This window comes from Hyla sarda, chromosome 13 (assembly GCF_029499605.1).
Source record: "Hyla sarda isolate aHylSar1 chromosome 13, aHylSar1.hap1, whole genome shotgun sequence".
Lineage (NCBI taxonomy): Eukaryota > Metazoa > Chordata > Amphibia > Anura > Hylidae > Hyla > Hyla sarda.
Window position 1 is genome coordinate 1,430,654 of NC_079201.1, and position 16,894 is coordinate 1,447,547.

Here is a 16,894-nt window from a genome sequence, read left to right on the forward strand (position 1 = left end):
ATGAACATGCCGATCCTTGAAGGTGAAACTTGGGGCTTTTATCAGGGGTCTTGTCACCTGCTGGGGCTCATCTGGGGTGATGTCTGCTTCCACATCGGATCTAGGCTCTGCACCAAAACTCAGCTGGTACTGGGAAAAGCGTTCCTTGTTCCTATAGGATTCCGCTAAGGGTCCCATCCTCTCCAGTATAGAGTCCATCTCGCTCACTATGGTGGCCAGTTCTGTGCTCAGTGCATACAGTTTATCATCATGCATGGACTTGTACTGTGGGTTCGCAGTCCTTAGTTTGTATATACAGTCAATCTGCATTTGCAGCATTTGTTTTTGGTGTTTCAGCTCCTCCATCCTCCTCACCAGTGCAGGGATCTCCTCCGCCAGCTGTAGCTCTGGTGCCCGGGCGGTCTCTTTGCCCTGCTGGAGGGGTCTGGACAGTCTCTCAGGCTGGGTAAACACACCGGAGCCTTGGCTGGTTGTATCTCCTGAGGCCCGGCCACATACATTAGGGTCTGGGGCAGGAACAGTTCTGCAAACACTTTCATATTTCTCCACATATTTCCCAGGTGTCACCTCCATGGACTTGTCAGTATTGTGGCTCTTACCTCCGGCCTGGGATCTTGTGCGGCCTGAGCGGGTCATGCTGGAGACCACCTCTTGTTGCTGTAGGTTCTCCTGTAGTGTTTGTCTCTCCAGTGATGTCCTCCTCTGTCTCTGTGCTGGAGAGTGGAGCTGCACACCTGCTGCATTGGATCCACTCTGCCCCAGCTCCTGTGCACCTCCATGGCCTCTGTTTGCAGACTTTGGAGTTCCCACAATGGATTCTGTCTTGAATTCAGTCATATTACCATCACACTGTACACCATGGCTGGCAGACTGTACCACATCACATTCCTTAGACATACTTGCTGCTGCTGCTTTCTTTTCTTTACATACATCCATCGCTGTATTTTCCTTCTTTACAATGGCTGGACTTACATGCTCAGTATTCTTCTGTACTGGAATGACTTTAGGATTTACATCCACATTAGAAGAAGCCTGGGAGTTTTCCCCCAGTGTAGGCCGAGAAGCCTGGGCCTTGCTTGGGGAGCTTCCCCGCCCAGGGTGGCCCCGCCCTGGGCTTTCTCCAGACATCAGGAGAACTACTGACACACAACCTCACAGCTAGGAGGCAGTATTATAGTAGTTATATTCTTGTATATAGGAAGCAGTATTATAGTAGTTATATTCTTGTATATAGGAGCAGTATTATAGTAGTTATATTCTTGTATATAGGGGCAGTATTATAGTAGTTATATTCTTGTATATAGGAGCAGTATTATAGTAGTTATATTCTTGTATATAGGAGGCAGTATTATAGTAGTTATATTCTTGTATATAGGAGCAGTATTATAGTAGTTATATTCTTGTATACAGGAGCAGTATTATAGTAGTTATATTCTTGTATATAGGAGCAGTATTATAGTAGTTATATTCTTGTATATAGGAGCAGTATTATAGTAGTTATATTCTTGTATATAGGAGCAGTATTATAGTAGTTATATTCTTATATATAGGAGCAGCATTATAGTAGTTATATTCTCGTATATAGGGGGCAGTATTGTGTAGTAATCAGAATGGCTCTGCTCCTATAACAGATTTGTCTTTTTTTAGGCCGACAAGAAGGATCCACAAGGGAACAGCTCGGTGACCGGATTTGAAGAACTCCTCCAGAAACAGCTGAAAGGAAAACAAATGCAGAAGGAGATGGCGGAGTTCATCCATGAGCGGTAATCACTGACGCTTCTTCTCCCCCCAATATTCGCTTCCTCCACATATTTCCCCCTTTGGGGCTTTACCCTACTTCCCTTACTATGTGACTGTAATGAGAAACTCTCCAGACTCCCCGGTAATGATGTAATGAATATTAATGTGGAGATGGCGGTGGAGCTCGGAACTATCATAAACCGCGATTCATACCATCGCAGGCGCTATAATGGGTTAAATCAGATACGGGCGACCACGACCAACATGGGGAACAACATGGGCACCATGATACTTTATATCCAGATACAGTGCTTGTCAGCTCTCACTGATATACTGAGATTTATGGAGCGGTCAGCAGGTCTTGGTGTAGGGGAGGAGTCAAGTCTAAGCATGGGTGGAGCTTACTGGACCCAGTTATACATAGGCTCAGTTTTCCGTCCCACCTGGATCATGGTTTTCTAACCAGTGTGCCTTCAGCTGTTGTAAAACTACAACTCCCGGCATGGCCAGACAGCCATCAGCAGTCTCGGTGTAGGGGAGGAGTCAAATCTAAGCATGGGTGGAGCTTACTGGACCCACTGATACATATGCTCAGTTATGCCGTCCCACCTAGATCAGGGTTTCCTAACCAGTGAGCCTCCAGCTGTTGTAAAACTACAACTCCCAGCATGCCCGGACAGCCATCAGAAGGTCTAGGTGTAGGGGAGGAGTCAAGTCTAAGCATGGGTGGAGCTTACTGGACCTACTTATACTTTGGCTCAGTTTTTCTGTCCCACCTGGATCAGGGTTTCGTAATCAGTGCGCCTCCAGCTTTTGTAAAACTACAACTCCCAGCATGCCCGGACAGCCATCAGCAGGTCTAGGTGTAGGGCAGGAGTCAAGTCTAAGCATGGCTGGAGCTTACTGGACCCACTGATACATAGGCTCAGTTTTCCAGTTCCACCTGAATCGGGGCTTCCCAACAGGTATGCCTCCAGCTGTTTCAAAACTACAACTCCCAGCATGCCCGGACAGCCATCAGCAGGTCTAGGTATAGGGGAGGAGTCAAGTCTAAGCATGGCTGGAGCTTACTGGACCCACTGATACATAGGCTCAGTTTTCCAGTTCCACCTGAATCGGGGCTTCCCAACAGGTATGCCTCCAGCTGTTTCAAAACTTCAACTCCCAGCATACTCGGACAGCCTTCGGCTGTCCGAGCATGCTGGGAGTTGTAGTTTTGCAACAGCTGGAGGCACACCTGTTGGGAAACACTTCCTTAGATTGTACCCTGGTCAAAGTTCACACAAGGCCCCTTATATCTTACTCCTATTTCCGTATCTGGACCCATAGTGCTCCTCGGGGGCGTGTTCACTCATGTGGTTTTGTTTATTTTTTCCCAAGGATCAAGATTGAAGAAGAATATGCAAAAAACTTGGCAAAACTGTCCCAGATCTCCCTGGCGTCACAGGAGGAGGGGTGAGTTACCCTTTTATCATAAAATTATCCTAAAATTATACATGTTATTTTTAATTATAGTATAATTCATTGACGTAAAGTGGGCGGAGCTGTGACTGTGGATAAGTGAAGCTGTTGTGAGTCCTGTTTATACCTGTATCTGTTGTCCTGCAGCGCCATCTAGTGGCCGCCTGTATGATTACCGCCTCTCGGTGACGATATATAAGTCTTTTGTTTAACTCCATGAATAATTCCTTTCAGCAGATCAGAGGAATATAAAGGAGGCCTCCGGGGAATCAACCCCAGAACACGATAATAATGAGATTGTCCATTATCTAGTAACAAAGGAGCTATTAACTCATTGTGTTCTGGGAGGATTGCATTAGATTACATTTCTGCCATAATCATATAATCTGCATCGTGGAATTTCAGGTTTCAGATTTGTTGTTCATTTTTTCCCCCTTGGAAATGAATGAGGAAGGTAAACTGCGCCAAATCGGCAACGGTTATAGAAATGTGCACCGAAATCTGCACAGATCTGTGTCCAGGTTTTCCCTGATTTGATTTTGCAAGTGTTCTGTGTGTATTCACCCTACATATAATAGTCTAATAATAATCTGATAATATCCCAGATGGTCTGGTGTTCTAATAATATCCCTGGTGGTCTAGTGATCTAATAATATATCTGGTGGTCCAGTGTTCTAATAATATCCCTGGTGGTCTAGTGTTCTAATAATATCCCTGGTGGTCTAGTGTTCTAATAATATATCTGGTGGTCCAGTGTTCTAATAATATCCCTGGTGGTCTAGTGTTCTAATAATATCCCTGGTGGTCTAGTGATCTAATAATATATCTGGTGGTCCAGTGTTCTAATAATATCCCTGGTGGTCTAGTGATTTAATAATATATCTGGTGGTCCAGTGTTCTAATAATATCCCTGGTGGTCTAGTGTTCTAATAATATCCCTGGTGGTCTAGTGATCTAATAATATATCTGGTGGTACAGTGTTCTAATAATATCCCTGGTGGTCTAGTGTTCTAATAATATCCCTGGTGGTCTAGTGATCTAATAATATATCTGGTGGTCCAGTGTTCTAATAATATCCCTGGTGGTCTAGTGATCTAAAATATATCTGGTGGTCTAGTGTTCTAATAATATCCCTGTAAAGACCAAAAACCAGCAGGGGGAGAACTGTAAAGATCCTGAACCAGCGGGGGGGGGGGCTGTATAGATCCTGAACCAGCAGGGGGATCTGTATAGATCCTGAACAAGCAGGGGGTGCTGTAAAGACCCTGAACCAGCGGGGGGAGCTGTATAGACCCTGAACCAGCAGGGGGAGCTGTATAGATCCTGAACCAGCAGGGGGAGCTGTATAGACCCCCAGAACCAGCAGGGGGAGCTGTATAGATCCTGAACCAGCAGGGGGGTGCTGGATAGACCCTGAACCAGCAGGGGGCGCTGGATAGACCGTGAACCAGCAGGGGGAGCTGGATAGACCGTGAACCAGCAGGGGGAGCTGGATAGACCCTGAACCAGCAGGGGGAGCTGGATAGACCCTGAACCAGCAGGGGGAGCTGTATAGACCCTGAACCAGCAGGGGGAGCTGTATAGATCATGAACCAGCAGGGGGAGTTGTATAGACCCTGAACCAGCAGGGGGAGCTGTATAGACCCTGAACCAGCAGGGGGAGCTGTATAGACCCTGAACCAGCAGGGGGAGCTGTATAGACCCTGAACCAGCAGGGGGAGCTGTATAGACCCTGAACCAGCAGGGGGAGCTGGATAGACCCTGAACCAGCAGGGAGAGCTGGATAGACCCTGAACCAGCAGGGGGAGATGTATAGACCCTGAACCAGCAGGGGGTGCTGGATAGACCCTGAATCAGCCCTAGGAGCTCGATAGATCCTGAACCAGCAGGGAGAGCTGGATAGACCCAGAACCAGCAGGGGGAGCTGTATAGACCCAGAACCAGCAGGGGGAGCTGTATAGACCCTGAACCAGCAGGGGGAGCTGTATAGACCCACAACCAGCAGGGGATGCTAGTAAATGTGATGAGTAGGTGAGTCCTGGTGTAATATAACATAATATTACTGTGTTTTTCGGCAGGACCCTTGGGGAGGCTTGGGGACAACTGAAGAAGAGTCTAGCAGACGAGGCCGAAGTTCATCTCAAATTTTCCTCAAAGGTAAAAACAAAAGGGGGAAATTTACCATAATGTGTAGAGAAGGGCGGGGCTTATACCAACCAATCAGATTGCTTCTTAAATGTTTCACAGGCCTTTTTAAAAAGGAAAGAAGCAAACTGATTGGTTGTTATGGCCTCGCTCCTCTCCTGACCTTGTGGCGCAGTCCTGTACACCAGAGGGCTCCACCCCCTCCTCAGGCCCCACCCCACAGACCAGGATTTGAATTATTCCCCGTAATGTTACCATGGAGTACCTGGTGGCCATGAGGACTGGGTCGGGGACCACTGCCTTATACTACACAGGCCGGGGCCACAGTCAGCACAGCGGGGCCCCGGCTCCTCAGTAGTGGGTGTCTGGTGAGGGGGAGCAGTATCCGCGGTCACCGACTCCCATCATCTCTTCTTCCTTCATGTAGTTACACAGCGAGGTGGAGAAACCGCTGCTAAACTTCAGGGAGAACTTCAAGAAGGACATGAAAAAGTTTGATCACCACGTGGCCGATCTACGGAAGCAACTAGCAAGCCGATACGCCTCTGTGGAGAAGGTGAGTGTCATTATATATCAGTGATGTCATACAGGGGGCGGGGCTGTGATCACATGTCATTATATTACTATTATATGAGTGATGTCATACAGGAGGCGGGGCTGTGATCACATGTCATTATATTACTATTATATTATATCAGTGATGTCATACAGGGGGCGGGGCTGTGATCACACGTCATTATATTACTATTATATTATATCAGTGATGTCATACAGGGGGCATGGCTGTGATCACATGTCATAATATTACTATTATATTATATCAGTGATGTCATACAGGGGGCGGGGCTGTGATCACATGTCATTATATTACTATTATATTATATCAGTGATGTCATACAGGGGGCATGGCTGTGATCACATGTCATAATATTACTATTATATTATATATCAGTGATGTCATACAGGGGGCGGGGCTGTGATCACAAGTCATTATATTACTATTATATTATATCAGTGATGTCATACAGGGGGCGGGGCTGTGATCACATGTCATTATATTACTATTATATTATATCAGTGATGTCATACAGGGGGCATGGCTGTGATCACATGTCATAATAATACTATTATATTATATATCAGTGATGTCATACAGGGGGCGGGGCTGTGATCACAAGTCATTATATTATATCAGTGATGTCATACAGGGGGCGGGGCTGTGATCACATGTCATTATATTACTATTATATCAGTGATGTCATACAGGGGGCGGGGCTGTGATCACATGTCATTATATTATATCACTGATGTCATACAGTAGGCGGGGCTGTGATCACATGTCATTATATTACTATTATATTATATCAGTGATGTCATACAGGGGGCGGCGCTGTGATCACATGTCATTATATTACTATTATATTATAATCAGTGATGTCATAAAGGGGGGGGGGGGATGTAACCCTTTTAGTCCCGCCCTTTCCTCCTATAACCTCCCGCCTCCTCGTAGGCTCGTAAAGCGTTGGCCGAGAGACAGAAAGATCTGGAAGTGAAAACTCAACAACTGGAAATAAAACTGAGCAACAAGACGGAAGAAGATATAAAGAAGGCGCGGAGGAAGTCTACACAAGCGGGTGAGGGGGCGGGGTCATCCCTCCGGGGATCTGCTGGGATTAAGGACCATGTTGCTTTGCGGTAGTAAGGTGTCGCACCATTACAGTATACAGCACTGCCCAATCTGTACGGGAACCAACATGACCCCTGAGGATGACCCACCCAGGGTGACGCCCATGTGACCCCATTATTAAAGGGTGTTATAGGGCACAGCACCCAACACAAAGCATCCTGGGCCAGTGGTTTATTCCCTGCATCTCAGCTAATATATCATAGTACCTGTATAATAATATATGGGCACAATTATAAGGACTGGATTAGGATTTATAATGTCCACCACAGTGCCTTACAGTTCTCATATAGTAGTGCCCACACACTAGTGTCCATTATAATTCTGTATGTATTACAGTGCTCATATAGTAGTGCCCACACACTAGTGTCCATTTTAATTCTGTATATATTACAGTGCCCATATAATAGTGCCCACACACTAGTGTCCATTATAATTCTGTATGTATTACAGTGCCCATATAATAGTGCCCACACACTAGTGTCCATTATAATTCTGTATATATTACAGTGCACATATAATAGTGCCCACACACTAGTGTCCATTATAATTCTGTATATATTACAGTGCCCATATAATAGTGCCCACACACTAGTGTCCATTATAATTCTGTATGTATTACAGTGCCCATATAATAGTGCCCACACACTAGTGTCCATTATAATTCTGTATATATTACAGTGCTCATATAGTAGTGCCCACACACTAGTGTCCATTATAATTCTGTATATATTACAGTGCCCATATAATAGTGCCCACACACTAGTGTCCATTATAATTCTGTATGTATTACAGTGCCCATATAATAGTGCCCACACACTAGTGTCCATTATAATTCTGTATATATTACAGTGCTCATATAGTAGTGCCCACACACTAGTGTCCATTATAATTCTGTATATATTACAGTGCTCATATAGTAGTGCCCACACACTAGTGTCCATTATAATTCTGTATATATTACAGTGCTCATATAGTAGTGCCCACACACTAGTGTCCATTATAATTCTGTATATATTACAGTGCCCATATAATAGTGCCCACACACTAGTGTCCATTATAATTCTGTATGTATTACAGTGCCCATATAATAGTGCCCACACACTAGTGTCCATTATAATTCTGTATATATTACAGTGCTCATATAGTAGTGCCCACACACTAGTGTCCATTATAATTCTGTATATATTACAGTGCCCATATAATAGTGCCCACACACTAGTGTCCATTATAATTCTGTATATATTACAGCGCCCATATAGTAGTGCCCAGACACTAGTGTCCATTATAATTCTGTATATATTACTGTGCTCATATAGTAGTGCCCACACACTAGTGTCCATTATAATTCTGTATATATTACTGTGCTCATATAGTAGTGCCCACACACTAGTGTCCATTATAATTCTGTATATATTACAGTGCTCATATAGTAGTGCCCACACACTAGTGTCCATTATAATTCTGTATATATTACAGTGCCCATATAGTAGTGCCCAGACACTAGTGTCCATTATAATTCTGGATATATTACAGTGCCCATATAATAGTGCCCACACACTAGTGTCCATTATAATTCTGTATATATTACAGTGCCCATATAGTAGTGCCCACACACTAGTGTCCATTATAATTCTGTATATATTACAGTGCTCATATAATAGTGCCCACACACTAGTGTCCATTATAATTCTGTATATATTACAGTGCCCATATAATAGTGCCCACACACTAGTGTCCATTATAATTCTGTATATATTACTGTGCCCATATAATAGTGCCCACACACTAGTGTCCATTATAATTCTGTATATATTACAGTGCCCATATAATAGTGCCCACACACTAGTGTCCATTATAATTCTGTATATATTACAGTGCCCATATAATAGTGCCCACACACTAGTGTCCATTATAATTCTGTATATATTACAGTGCTCATATAATAGTGCCCACACACTAGTGTCCATTATAATTCTGTATATATTACTGTGCCCATATAATAGTGCCCACACACTAGTGTCCATTATAATTCTGTATATATTACAGCGCCCATATAGTAGTGCCCAGACACTAGTGTCCATTATAATTCTGGATATATTACAGTGCCCATATAATAGTGCCCACACACTAGTGTCCATTATAATTCTGTATATATTACAGTGCCCATATAATAGTGCCCACACACTAGTGTCCATTATAATTCTGTATATATTACAGCGCCCATATAGTAGTGCCCACACACTAGTGTCCATTATAATTCTGTATATATTAGTGCCCATATAATAGTGCCCACACACTAGTGTCCATTATAATTCTGTATATATTACAGTGCTCATATAGTAGTGCCCACACACTAGTGTCCATTATAATTCTGTATATATTACAGTGCCCATATAATAGTGCCCACACACTAGTGTCCATTATAATTCTGTATATATTACAGCGCCCATATAGTAGTGCCCACACACTAGTGTCCATTATAATTCTGTATATATTACAGCGCCCATATAGTAGTGCCCACACACTAGTGTCCATTATAATTCTGTATATATTACAGTGCCCATATAATAGTGCCCACACACTAGTGTCCATTATAATTCTGTATATACTACAGTGCCCATATAATAGTGCCCACACACTAGTGTCCATTATAATTCTGTATATATTACAGTGCTCATATAGTAGTGCCCACACACTAGTGTCCATTATAATTCTGTATATATTACAGCGCCCATATAGTAGTGCCCACACACTAGTGTCCATTATAATTCTGTATATATTACAGTGCCCATATAATAGTGCCCACACACTAGTGTCCATTATAATTCTGTATATATTACAGTGCTCATATAGTAGTGCCCACACACTAGTGTCCATTATAATTCTGTATATATTACAGTGCCCATATAATAGTGCCCACACACTAGTGTCCATTATAATTCTGTATATATTACAGTGCTCATATAGTAGTGCCCACACACTAGTGTCCATTATAATTCTATATATATTACAGTGCCCATATAATAGTGCCCACACACTAGTGTCCATTATAATTCTGTATATATTACAGTGCCCATATAATAGTGCCCACACACTAGTGTCCATTATAATTCTGTATATATTACAGGACCCATATAATAGTGCCCACACACTAGTGTCCATTATAATTCTGTATATATTACAGTGCCCATATAGTAGTGCCCACACACTAGTGTCCATTATAATGCTGTATATATTACAGTGCCCATATAATAGTGCCCACACACTAGTGTCCATTATAATTCTGTATATATTACAATGCCCATATAATAGTGCCCACACACTAGTGTCCATTATAATTCTGTATATATTAGTGCCCATATAATAGTGCCCACACACTAGTGTCCATTATAATTCTGTATATATTACGGGCCCATATAGTAGTGCCCACACACTAGTTTCTATTATAATTCTGTATATATTACAGTGCCCATATAATAGTGCCCACACACTAGTGTCCATAATAATTCTGTATATATTACAGTGCACATATAGTAGTGCCCAGACACTAGTGTCCATTATAATTCTGTATATATTACAGTGCCCATATAATAGTGCCCACACACTAGTGTCCATTATAATTCTGTATATATAACTGTGCCCATATAATAGTGCCCACACACTAGTGTCCATTATAATTCTGTATATATTACAGTGCCCATATAATAGTGCCCACACACTAGTGTCCATTATAATTCTGTATATATTACGGGCCCCATATAGTAGTGCCCACACACTAGTTTCCATTATAATTCTGTATATATTACGGGCCCCATATAGTAGTGCCCACACACTAGTGTCCATTATAATTCTGTATATATTACAGTGCCCATATAATAGTGCCCACACACTAGTTTCCATTGTAATTCTGTATATATTACAGGGCCCATATAGTAGTGCCCACACACTAGTGTCCATCATAATTCTGTATATATTACAGGGCCCATATAATAGTGCCCACACACTAGTGTCCATTATAATTCTGTATATATTACAGTGCCCATATAATAGTGCCCACACACTAGTGTCCATCATAATTCTGTATATATTACAGTGCCCATATAATAGTGCCCACACACTAGTGTCCATTATAATTCTGTATATATTACAGGGCCCATATAATAGTGCCCACACACTAGTGTCCATTATAATTCTGTATATATTACAGGACCCATATAATAGTGCCCACACACTAGTGTCCATTATAATTCTGTATATATTACAGTGCCCATATAGTAGTGCCCACACACTAGTGTCCATTATAATGCTGTATATATTACAGTGCCCATATAATAGTGCCCACACACTAGTGTCCATTATAATTCTGTATATATTACAATGCCCATATAATAGTGCCCACACACTAGTGTCCATTATAATTCTGTATATATTACAGTGCCCATATAATAGTGCCCACACACTAGTGTCCATTATAATTCTGTATATATTACAGTGCTCATATAGTAGTGCCCACACACTAGTGTCCATTATAATTCTGTATATATTACAGTGCCCATATAATAGTGCCCACACACTAGTGTCCATTATAATTCTGTATATATTACAGTGCCCATATAATAGTGCCCACACACTAGTGTCCATTATAATTCTGTATATATTACGGGCCCATATAGTAGTGCCCACACACTAGTTTCTATTATAATTCTGTATATATTACAGTGCCCATATAATAGTGCCCACACACTAGTGTCCATTATAATTCTGTATATATTACAGTGCACATATAGTAGTGCCCAGACACTAGTGTCCATTATAATTCTGTATATATTACAGTGCCCATATAATAGTGCCCACACACTAGTGTCCATTATAATTCTGTATATATAACTGTGCCCATATAATAGTGCCCACACACTAGTGTCCATTATAATTCTGTATATATTACAGTGCCCATATAATAGTGCCCACACACTAGTGTCCATTATAATTCTGTATATATTACGGGCCCCATATAGTAGTGCCCACACACTAGTTTCCATTATAATTCTGTATATATTACGGGCCCCATATAGTAGTGCCCACACACTAGTGTCCATTATAATTCTGTATATATTACAGTGCCCATATAATAGTGCCCACACACTAGTTTCCATTGTAATTCTGTATATATTACAGGGCCCATATAGTAGTGCCCACACACTAGTGTCCATCATAATTCTGTATATATTACAGGGCCCATATAATAGTGCCCACACACTAGTGTCCATTATAATTCTGTATATATTACAGTGCCCATATAATAGTGCCCACACACTAGTGTCCATTCTATTTACATAGTTTTGTGCCAAAATACCAGTGGCCGTTATATTTACATTTAATAGTGCACATATGCTAGTGTCTTTAACATTTACATATATTAGTGCCCGCATAGTAGTTTCCATTATATTAACATACTAGTGTCCATTATTTTACATGTATTTACATATAATAGTGCCCATATACTAATGTTCATTATATGTCTATACATATTAAGTGCCCACATCCTGGTGCCCACCAGAGTGCCAACTGGCCAGTGTTCTCTCATGACTTCCTTTTCCTATGATCAGCTGATCGCTGCCTCCATAACACATTCCCTTTGATAGTATCTGGCGGCTGCTGCCCTTCCAGTCTCGGCGATAGTTACAATGTCTCAAGTTCTGAACGTTCCGGTTCCTCTTCCTGCAGGTGATGACCTCATGCGGTGCGTGGACCTCTACAACCAGGCTCAGTCCAAGTGGTTTGAAGAGATAGTGACGACCACCTTGGTAAGTGTCTGTAGGTCATCCTGATGGGACAATACTGCGGTGCTCTGGTGGTTCTAGTATAAATGGGCACTGTCACATTAGACATGTTGGGGTGAGTGTTCAGACCGGGAGGAGGTAAGTGTAAGTCTATGGAGCGCGTCTCGATCATGTGACAGAGCAGGGAGGGGAGCGCGTGGCCACATGTTCTTCTCCTGCCTCGTTCTGTCTGGTGGAGGTCTGAACACTCAGAAAAAATTTTGACACGTCCTGAAGACATCTAAGTGTCAGGTACACGGAGTGGGCGGAGTAATGGAAATTGGGCGCAGTTTCTCCTTACACCTTCCAGGACTGAGCTTCTCATGGTGTCTTTTGTCCTACAGGAACTGGAGAGACTGGAGGTGGAGCGGGTGGAGATGATCCGTCAGCACCTCTGCCAGTACACGCAACTACGGCACGAGACAGACATGTTCAACCAAAGCGTAAGTACGGCTTGTCTCCTCACATCCATCACTGACAATATATGGTGTAACCTGCGTGTCTGCTCCATCTTACAGACGGTGGAACCCGTGGACCAGCTGCTCCAGAAAGTCGATCCCGCCAAAGACCGGGAGCTGTGGGTGAAGGAGCACAAGACCGGAGACATCCGACCCATGGACATGGACCTGTAGACTGTTTTTGGTGTTGTTTTGCCGATTCTTTCTACGCCTTCCGCTGGGATATTGTACATTGCTGTAATATATACACGGTCATTCCTCCACCACTTACCAGATCACTATTTTTGGAACAGGGGATGCTGGGATTTGATTTTTTTTTGGTTCTATGAATGGAACATTGTGCCACATCATGCGTGATGCCAACCCGCTTAGCTTCTCAGGCCGGGGACCATGTAAAGCTTGTGCCACACTGGATGTTTCCATGTAAATACAACATATTACGTAATATAATAACTACAAAAGAACTAAACCAAGAGTGTCTGCTCCAGGGGGGAACATCTTCTGGGTTGGGGGTCATTGTCCTTGGCTCAATGCCGTGTCCCCTCACCCAAAGGGATTGTCATTGACCGCTCCCGGTGAAATCCTAAGAGGGCTCACGTGGCACCCAGACTTTTTGGATTCACTCCTTATGTGGATGGGGAGATGAAGTCTTGGTCCACTACTCCTAAATATCGCCACCACCCCCAACTTCCCCAACTTAGTTGGACCCTTAGCACTCACCGGTTTAGCTCAATCTTGTAGATATAGACTCAACTCGACCAAGTAGGTGACCACCAATGGTGTTTTCATTTGCGAAGAGTAATTTTTTCCATCTTGAGGGCCCCAAAAGGCAAAATGTGGAACATCTCAGAATCTCCGTGACCATCTTAACCAACCCCGGGCTTCTAGTGGATGTTCAGAACTTTAAATATTTTGGGATGACATTAGTGTCTCATCCCTGAGGGCCGGCTGTCACCACGGGGTGTCTCGTCTAGTTGAAGTAAAGTCCATCACAAGCAAGCGACGGCCCCTCCCCCAGGAGACCTTCTTTACTAGACCATGATACTATGGGACTCTGGGTATTTTTGAGTAAATTTTGTTTCTGTTTCAGTTTAGTTTGAAGACAATATTTTTTATATATACCCTCAGGAAGAGGTGGACCGTAGCCAATCACAGGCTTCCTGAATACTTATACACAATGTGGACCGATACCAAAACAACACGGGTCCTGATTAATAATTTAACATTAAAAGGGTGCTCCTGTGCCCCATCGTTCTGAAGAAAGTAGTGGGCGGCCGTGATCATGATGTCACGGACACGCCCCCTTGACAGACGTCACACCACCTCCCATAGACATGAATGGAGGTGCGTGGTGTGATGTCACAAGAGGGCGTGGCCGTGACATCACATTTTGTTCAGAACGCTGGGGCACGGGAGTACTCCTTTAAATATCTTCTGTTCTAAAAAGCGGCATCAAAGACTTGTTCCCTGTGACCCCCAGCGCCACCTTGTGGCAGATTACTATGATAAAAAAAAAAACTGTGAATTTTTTTTTTTTTTCCGAGAATGACTGTTACCGTCTGTTTCACACAATGTTCCGGTTTTTCTCCGATACATCCGGTTTATACGATTCCCCCCCCCCCCTTGTGTATATTGTTGCCACTTGTGTATATTCCTGCCCCGCCCATCCCCCTGTAATATAACAGATTTCTAAAGCTCCACCCCCTCCGTGCCTGCCTAATGCCCCTCCCCCGCTCGCTTCCCCACCCCCACCTTCTTTGTACAGATCTAATGTAAAAGACAAAGAATTTTCAGAGTCTATAAAACTAATTTAATGGGATGAAGCGGAGAATCGTGTCCGATGTTTAACGTTCGTGTCAATTTGTGATGTTATGAAAAAAAAATTTCCAGGAAGAGGCGGAGCTGAGGATTTATCAAAAAAAAAAAAACATGAAAAATATGTAAAAAATAAAACAAGAAATACCGAGGAGATTCCCGCTGTGTATCCAGAGCTCTAATAAATCATCTATATAACATGAGACTAGTCTTATTTATCATCATGTACACAGAGAAGTTATACTGTGCAGTGCTGGGGATTACACCGAGTATATAGTACAAGAGAAGTGATACTGTGCAGTGCTGAGGATTACACCAAGTATATAGTACAAGAGAAGTCTTATCTTCTCCATACACCATGATGACTTCTTTCAGCCGCCATTCATCTCTATAGAATCCAACAAATATTTTAGGCCCCGCCCTTTTCTATAACCATCCTCATCTCTTCTCCACCTATAGTGTCCCAGAGGTTAATAACAGTCACCTTGGTGGGTAGTAGGTGCTCCCCGTAGGTAGATCGTTCCCCCAAGAGGTAGATGATCCTCTCTAGTAGGTAGCCCCCTAGTCAGCACTACATGGCGGTCCAGTATGGAGCAGTGACCGCACCCGCAACACCCTACAAAGACTCCGACATCTTCTGCTCATCTGGCCTCATGGTAGATGCCACCCTGTGGTAATGGGTCATGTTCTACCTGATTAGGTTAGGACAGGGAATCATTTTTGCTGCGCACCTGTTAGGGGCGCCTGTGACCCCAGTTGTGTTGAAGTCTACTGTGTCCTTGATCACATCTCCGTATGGAAACAACCAGCAAAAACAGACAGACAAAAGAAGTTGTGGTCAAAAGCTGAAGATTTATGTGAGGCACAGAAGAGCAATTCATCACATTGTAGCCAAAAAAACTAGTATGAGCCCTTAAAGGGGTATTCAGGTATCAGAAAACATATATTTATGGGGTACTCCAAGGTGATGAACTTATCAGACACTTCGGGATAGGGAATAAGTGTCTGACCATGAGGGGTCCAACCGCTGGGGCCCCCCTGTATGGGGCCCATCCTACTTACCCATCTTGTGCCGGCCCTCTCAGCCAATCACCATCCACAGATGTCCCGTCTCAGTTGGTGATTGGCTGAGTGAGCTGTCACTTAGATAGTGGGGACCCCAGTGGTCGGACCCCCACAATCAGACACTTATCCTCTATGTGGATAGGGGATATGTGTCTGATAAGTTCAGTTCCACAGAGTACCCTTTTAAATAAAATATCACCAAGTACATATAACTTATACATTATAGTGTTATCACAGATTGTAATGGATACCGCAATAGACTAACTGTTTCCAGACCCCTAGGGACCTCCTACATAGAAACTGGTCATGTGACCAATATTCCATGCATCCAGACACAATCCATCAGTGGTGGCAGTAAAGAGCAAGGGTTACACCATGTACTTCCTGACACTACAGCGTATGAAGAGACAACAATGTAACGGACAATAAGAGGTGACACAATAATCTCCACAAGACAACCGGGAGACCAGGACGCTATGGGAGCTCTAGGGGTGGTGGTAGGGGGATGGGTAGGGGGAATGATGATGATGAATGTGAGGTAGACAGGGCCTGGGAGAGGGATCGGGGTAAAAAGGGGGCAGATGCCAGCAGAGCAGACGATAAAGAATCCCCCGCAACCCCCCTGGGGCAGATCAGCTGTGTGGGCTCTAGAACTGTCTGACCCATCCTCATGTGAGCGGTGGTGGCTATTCAGTGCGGTCTAC

The 16,894-nt window shown here is 43.4% G+C and overlaps 1 protein-coding gene across 1 annotated transcript in view; it reads left to right on the forward strand.

Moving 5' to 3' along the window:
- Positions 1-15,325, forward strand: part of GAS7 (growth arrest specific 7) — a gene marked incomplete in the record, with an annotated part of 117,879 nt that extends 102,554 nt beyond the window's left edge. The window contains 8 exon segments of the mRNA XM_056549562.1: positions 1,648-1,763; positions 3,121-3,195; positions 5,280-5,358; positions 5,774-5,902; positions 6,857-6,980; positions 12,758-12,837; positions 13,197-13,295; positions 13,371-15,325. Coding sequence (XP_056405537.1) covers positions 1,648-1,763; positions 3,121-3,195; positions 5,280-5,358; positions 5,774-5,902; positions 6,857-6,980; positions 12,758-12,837; positions 13,197-13,295; positions 13,371-13,484 — 816 coding nt within the window.
- Between the last annotated feature and the right edge of the window lie 1,569 nt (positions 15,326-16,894).